The sequence below is a fragment of the Cornus florida genome, unplaced genomic scaffold (genome assembly GCF_030987335.1).
Source record: "Cornus florida cultivar Cherokee Brave unplaced genomic scaffold, ASM3098733v1 CherokeeBrave_3.0.0_Hap2_Chr02, whole genome shotgun sequence".
Lineage (NCBI taxonomy): Eukaryota > Viridiplantae > Streptophyta > Magnoliopsida > Cornales > Cornaceae > Cornus > Cornus florida.
The window spans coordinates 548,121-555,580 of record NW_026775572.1 but is presented as its reverse complement, the minus strand read 5'-3'; the positions used below and the strand labels follow the sequence as shown (position 1 = coordinate 555,580).

Below are 7,460 nucleotides of genomic sequence, written 5' to 3'. Positions count from 1 at the left end.
CCATTTTATAAAATATATAAAAATAAATAATTTTGTAAAATGACCGAAAAAGACACTATTAGAGGATGTCCCTCACGTACAAAAAATACCCCTAAAGTTTGAATCATGTGCAAATAGGTCCTTTGACAAATTAAAACCCTAAATTAATTAAATTACCCTTACTGAACCATTTTATAAAATATATAAAAATAAATAATTTTATAAAATGAATGAAAATAAAACAATTGGAAGACGCTGACAACAGTTAAAGATAAAAATATAAAATAAAAATAAAAGTATAAATTAAAAGTAAAATTAAAAATAAAAAATAAAAAACGAAAATAAAGTGCAAACTAAAGAAAACAAATCTGTTCCAAATTTCAAAAACCAGTGCACACTGATATTGGATTGTTTTTTTTTTTTTTCAGAAAATTCAATTCCTTATTTTACAAGTTCTCAAAGTTTTTTTTAAAAAATGTTTATATATATATATTAAAGTAATGTGGATTAATATCATATATACCCCCTTGAACATTTTTGCAAGAGTAAAAAGACAAAATGAGTATTATAATACTTATTTATGTTGGAGGGGTATTTTTGCACAATGTAAAAAAATTAGAGGTATTTTTTATATGTTTTTTCAAATAAGAAGTAAAAATGCTATGTGGAATAAACTTTAGGGTGTTTTCTGCACTTGTCCCTTTTAATTAAGCAACCTAGCTAATATTTATTACACACACACTAGTTGAATCCACGTTTGTCACAAGTAAAATAGAAAGGGTGAAAAATCTATGTTTGTGTTTAATTGGACAAATAATAGGAGTAATTTTCATATTAAATGTAGTATGTGATTTTAACTCATTACGTAGTACTAATTATGATAACCAAATCTCACTAGTTAATTGAAGGATAACTTGTAAACGCCTTTGTAACTCAAATGTTAGGGTTGTTGGAAGCCCCCGATTTAGAGCATTCGCATCCCCTCCCACTATTATTGCCTTGAAAAGAAAAAAATAAAAAATAAAATAATCAACGAACTTGGATCCTCTTAATTTACTGTATTGGTAGGTACTTTGGTATTGGATGTAGCAACAATGGGCTGGGCTGGGCTGGGTAGTGGACCAGTGGTCAGTGAAAACCACTTCTGCTTTTTTTTTTTTTTTTTCTTTCCCTCTTTCTTCTTCTTCTACTGCTACTACTACTTTCGGACGGACAGGTGGCGATGGAGGCCGGCGCTTTGATTCCATTCTCAAGAGAAAATGATTCCTCCCCATCCAAGGCCAAGCTCATTATTCTCTTGCTGCTTGCTATTCATGAATTTCAATCACCATTTCTTTCCTCTCTTCATTCTGATTCATTTTTTAAAAAAAATTAATAATAATTGATTTTCGATTATGGGTATTGTTAAATTCTGTGTAATTTCCTCATGCTTATATTGTCAATCTCGAATAAACAAACCACCAACTTTTCTTCATTAATCTTCGGAGGTTAATTACGTATTCATTTTCCTCCTTTCCTGTCCACAATCAAAGAGTTATGGATACGCCTCTTTTTAGTATACCTAATCCTAGTGAATTTTTGAAATTAAAATCAGGACATGAGCCCGGTTAAAAACTCCAGTCTAACCCAACCCAAATCGAATGGAATAGTAATTCACATGGATCTAGGAAAAGCCTGGTATATTTGTGCACAAGCTAAAGTTTGAAAAAGTTTGTTTGTTTACGTACGAGAATACAAATACTGAATAATCTAGTCTCTCTCCCTCTGTGTTTGACATCTGAATTATAATTAAGCACTTTGATTACTAAATAGAGTACTACATGGTTCAGTTGATAAATATTTAGGTTGAGGGGTATGTCCTGTCTTATTGAGAATCATGAAACCATCCTGGAACTGCCATCTTCCTCTATAATGTAAATATGGAGGAATACATCTTTGTGTTTTCTGAATTTCTCATCCATTTATTGGTTTTCGACACTGCCACACATTTTTCCGACCTTATCAATTATTCAGTCAAAACTCTAGAATCCAGCTTTGCCCATATATCATTTCTCATTAAAATTTATCCATCACACAATGAAATTTTTGTGCCTAGTTATTACTTATTCGCATACCTCTATATAACCTCTTAGTATTCTCCGCCTTGTTGCAGACCCCCTCCTCGTCCGCCGGACTAATCCACGGCGGCTTAGCCGCTGCTGCAATGTCACCGGATTGATTTTTAGCCTTTGTCAATGGCTGTTGCAGTTACTGGTAGTTACTTCACCTCGGTAGGGATGTTTCCTTGTTGGGCTTGTTTCACAGCCTTGTCTCAGGATTGGGCTTGCTTTCTTCATCTTTGGGCCTAAGGCCTTTTCGTAAATATCAACAATATTGGTTATTAAATATTCAAACATTTCAATTTATGTTTCAACTTGGAGTCTGATTTATTTTTTGAAAGAAGCTCAAGTTTAGCACACAAAACAAGGGTAATATGACCAACCCTATTCCTTCTTTGTGGCCCTGTACCATCCCATAGTAAGGTGATTAAACTTAAGGTGGTACAAGTCGTAAATGCCTGCCTTTTCTAATCTTTGGCTACAAAATTTGCTTGTCTTTAAATTTTTGCTTTCCTTGAATACAACATATGGCAGGTTTTCCGGGAAGTCACATTGCAAAAAAAAAGATGAGCCTATCTACTTTTTAATGTAGTAAATTGTGTGGTTTGCCTTTGTGCCTTACAATTTGTTTACATGTATTCTTCACTTGAAAGCTGCGTGTTGGTTTCAGCATCATGAGCATTATTATTATTAACTAAAGTGCTGGCGTTTACAATTATTGAGCTGTTAGTCTCACTCCATCCATTGACACTGGACAGACATATTAGCAATTGAAATGCATGAGTTCTTGGTCTTTTTTTTTTTTTTTTTTCCCTATTCCCAACAATATTTTACAATTTATATGATTTACCCTAACCCTCGATAAGGTTGGTCATTATCTACTGATCCTATTTCTCCTGTTGCACTATCCTCCATCACCCACTGCCACAATCATTGTTTAACCACCACCCACAATCACCAACAGGCAGCAAACCACCATACACCCACCATTATTTCTCTTAATTTTCTTTCCTCCAACTCTCTCTCTCTCTCTCTCTCTCTCTCTCTATCAGTCAAAAAACTGCACAATCCTGATGTGTTAAATATTTATTGCCTGTATAACACAGCTTGTGTTTGTTTAATCATCTACCTCCACTGTTATCACAATGAACCGTTTAGTGCATGATATCATAATTAAGCATGGTACCTGCATCTTTTTATCAATCCTCGCAAAGGAGATAGTATCTGCTTATTAAATACAATGAAATAGTAAACTTGGATTACCATTAATTAGGAGTTGTGTCAGCAGACAACGTTGCCTCTGGTAGTGGTTTTCCTCCCAAAAAAGCATTGAAAAGAACGAGCGATCTCTCTGGTTGCGAAAATGGAGCTTCATGGGAAGCTCCTCTGATGGTGGCAAAAGATAAAATATCATTATAAACCTGTGTCCATCCTCCAACCTGTCTTCCCTCAAACCAAGACCTGTATGGCACAGTTGTGTTCAGCCCAATTTCCTTTGCAATTCCATTAACCAGCATCCGAGTTCCCGTGAGTGGAATAACTGAATCCTGATCTCCGCTATATGTAAAAAATTTCCATGGAATTACTAAAAGTTAATTTTTGAACATCAAAACAAAATTTTGCAAATATAAAGTTTATACCCAATAGCAAAAAGATTTATTAAAAAAATCACCTGTAAACCAGTACCCGGATGCCAGACTTAACGAGCGAGCCCAGGACATGAATTGTTGGTACCTCTAGGTCTTGCATATCATAACGCACGACTCTGTTGGCAAGAGAGTAAAAGCATTAAAAGCGTATGTAAATATATGTTTTCTTGATTTGGCTATGGAATCTGCTCAATTGGCATGTTTTGTGTTATATGCATATATAATACATATGTATGTGTATGGTTTTGTGCTGTGTTAGTCAAAAAATTAGAATATCATTGTCATGTTATTATGTTCCTAAATTCCCTCTTTTATTCTTTATTTGATTCTGTTTATTGAAAGGTCTTCTTTGTTTGGAACAAGAGTGAGAGTGAGAGTGATGAACATTACTCGCTACAAACTGTCCATTTGGTGACTCCAACAAGTCGTGCATGGAGTACTTTCTGTACATCTTCACGGTTCAAGTATTGAACTGTTTCATCCTCTATGCAGACATCTATCTTCTTTGTTTCTTGCTGTAAATGGAGATTAAAATGAGCAGATAGATGGATGAAGAATTAAATAAGGAGTAATAAAACAGGGTTACTGAAAAAGGAAGAAAATATAAGAAGTTAAAATGTGAGGCTCACTCACCAATTGATTTAAAACCTGAGATTGGGAAGCAATGGATGACAAACACACATCGAGACTGACATCATATGTGTTGATAAATCTACTGATCTCTCTTGAAACTTGTTTGATCACTCGAGAACAAACAGGGGTAAGAGAGCCAGTTTGGATTTGTCTTCTGATTTGAGAGTAGTTACACAAGGAAGTGAAGGCCTCATAAGTAGCATCTGATATCAAACCATGAGACCAAAAGAATTCAGCCCGCCCATTGAAATCGGTATTGAATTCCAGAAGTGGATTCCCTATCTGCAAATACCCACCCAAGTTGGTGCAGCATTTCATCATCTCAGTAAAAATATAAAATAAATAATGATTCATAACTAGAATGAATTAATTACTCCATCTATTTTATTTTATTTTATTTTTTTTTGGTAAAAGAAGCTTCTTCTACTACTCACAGCTATTCCCTTGAGGTTGAACTTCCACTTCACATTGGATTGAATAATGAGGTGTGCAAGCTGTGGAACATAGTGTCCTGTAGAGAAACAGAGCATTTTTTGTTGTTGCATTGAATTGAGCTACTTATCATTAGTGACCTCCCTCATTTAAATAAATAATACTCCCAAGTAGTATAACCCAAACGAGTTACTACTTAAGTAAGACATACATACCCCCATAACTCTCTCCTGTGATAAATAAATCTCTGTTCTTGTATTCTGGGAATTTTTCAAACCAACCCTCCAGGAAAGCAAGATTATCCTTAGCTAAAGAAAAATCAGAGAAATCAACTACTGTATTTTAGAAGATTACAAGAGATTTATTATAAGAGACTTGTTAATTAGCAATGATCAGATTCAAAAGAAAGTTGAGTATCTTATCTTCCTTCATAATAAAGAGTGAATGAATTATATATATATATATGTGTATATATATATATATATATATAGAGAGAGAGAGAGAGAGAGAGAGAGAGAGAGAGAGAGAAGAAATGAAATAAAAACCTGTCAGGTCATCATTCACTGAAGTGTAGAAGGATTTATTGGCAGAATAAGAAAAACCCACTCCTGCCGGTGACTCCAAATATAACATGTTTGCTTCTGTGGAAAAGAGAAAGTTACAAATTAGATTAGTTTTGTCTCCTTCACCTATACACAAAAATGGAGAAGGATAATTACTGTGCCTTTATTCCAGCTATATTCATTTTTGACCAAAACATTCCCACTGGGTTTAAAAGGGCCATGCTCACAGAAAGCTCCAGCTCCAACAGATGAACAACCAGGCCCTGCAAGTGAGAGATCTTACTCAAAGTGTGAGACACATACACACACGGTTGGGTGGTTGTAGAGATTCAAGAGTGAGTGATATAGGTAGGTACCTCCATTTAACCAGAGAACAAGAGGCTTTGAGGAGGGTAGGTTAGTTTCTGCTTCAACAAAGTAGTAGAAAAGAGCTTTATTCTGCTTTTCATCAATGGTTATGTATCCTGCAAATTGCTGGAAATTGACCTGTGGTTGACCTGGTAACCTCACCATTTTATGGGCTTCAAAGAGAGATTCTGATTCTGCTGTTAAAAATATTTGTGTTGCATAGATGGTAACCATGATCATCCATATCCATGCCAACTGATGAGATAACATTGTTTACACAGCCAAAGAAAAAAAAAAACAAGGTAAGAGGGTTTGAGCTATCTGAGTGAGTATGTGTACTGTCTTCTAAGTACTAGTATTCCACACAAACGGTGGCCATGGTGACAATTTTGGATTGGGTTAATTACATCTACAACCCTGACCTTTGATTATATTTCACTGACACCCTTAGATTTCAATATTCTACCGACTTCCCCGTTTATTTTACTAACAGAACTGTGTGATTTTACAATTTTACCCATCAACACGTGTCATCTCTCTCCCTTTAGTTTCTCTCACTCAGTCATCTCTCTCCCTTCTCTTTCCTGCGGCCCGCGCACCATCAAATCACCATCAAGCAAAGCAATCGGTGACAGAGATTCGTCAGGAGCGAAGGGATTGACGGAATCACGACGTCAGCCACGAATCGGGAGCAGAAGCAACCTCGGTCTCTGGTCGGAATCCGATTACGGATCCGACGATCCTTGCTCGCCGTGTTTTCTTCCTTTCTTGCCCATCGCCGGAATCGCGTACCACGCGTCTGCACGCGCCAAACGGTCTCTGTGTCAGACTGTATCGACAACCTGCAACTTCCGATCATTTCGCTTCTCTGCCATCATCAGTCCTTGTCGCCGACCACCAATCAACTCTGTCGTCGTCACGACCATCTCGCAGCTGTCCAAGTACAGAGAGGAGGGGAGATCCGGCGAGTAGCGCACGAAAGGAAGGGACATCCGGCGCTCCTTTACGGCCGGCCTCGACCCAGCACTGGTATGGTCTGGCCCGTATTGGCTGCAGCTACCCAACGGCCGCTTCTCCTGCAAACACCGGCGACTGCGCAATACCTCTTCGGTCTCACCGGTTGCACCCATCGGCCGTAAAAATTGGTGAAGAAGAAAGGAAAAATTGGCACGTTTACTCTCTCTTCTTTTCGTTTTTCAATTTTTTTTTTCCTACCGGTGAAGAAGCAATCCCACGGTCTCTGTCGCAGCCTGCTTTCCCTCTCCTCCGGCGAGATTGGAGTTGGTGAATTAGATTTGGGTTTTGCTAGGATTCGATATCAATTGAATACTCCTATGATTGATCAAAAGAAGGGGAAAAAAGTAATAACGAGAGGGGGAAGGGTTTTGCAGAGTAAGGGACTAGGGAGAAGGGATGTGCGCATGAAGAGAGAGAAAGGTTTGCGCAGATTTCTGTGAGATTTCTGGACGGCGGCGATGACAAGTGAGATTTCTGAGATTTTAAGGATGGTTTTGTAATTCTGTATTGATCAACGAGATTAAAAATGTTATTTTAGACATTAAAAAGGGTAAATTTGACCTCCTAACAAATTCCTCACACGCCGTTAGTTGCATGAAAGGTAAGGAAGCGTGCTTGGAATTAACCCTTTTGGATTTTAGTACTGGTGGGTATACTCACTCGTGAACTCTTTACTTTATAAAATAATAATAAATAAATGTAAATTTTGGACTGTTTGAGCTGAGGGACAACAACGATTT

At 37.0% G+C, this 7,460-nt stretch overlaps 1 protein-coding gene across 3 annotated transcripts; it reads right to left on the bottom strand.

Annotated features, from left to right (window-relative positions):
- Nucleotides 1-3,245: 3,245 nt before the first annotated feature.
- On the bottom strand, nt 3,246-6,662 carry LOC132290186 (serine carboxypeptidase-like 45). Of its 3 annotated transcripts, none has more exons than XM_059790052.1 (9): nt 5,712-6,253; nt 5,517-5,633; nt 5,338-5,433; nt 5,008-5,100; nt 4,795-4,871; nt 4,361-4,642; nt 4,118-4,242; nt 3,751-3,843; nt 3,246-3,635 (listed from the first exon to the last, which is right to left on the bottom strand). In XM_059790052.1, the coding sequence occupies exons 1-9, from the start codon at nt 5,971-5,973 to the stop codon at nt 3,344-3,346; spliced, it is 1,437 nt and encodes a 478-aa protein (XP_059646035.1). In that variant the 5' UTR covers nt 5,974-6,253; the 3' UTR covers nt 3,246-3,343. The 3 variants fall into 3 exon arrangements, with proteins under 3 accessions (XP_059646035.1, XP_059646036.1, XP_059646037.1); XM_059790053.1 differs by having other exon boundaries at nt 5,517-5,618; nt 5,712-6,249; XM_059790054.1 differs by lacking the exon at nt 5,008-5,100 and having other exon boundaries at nt 5,712-6,662.
- Nucleotides 6,663-7,460: the final 798 nt, after the last annotated feature.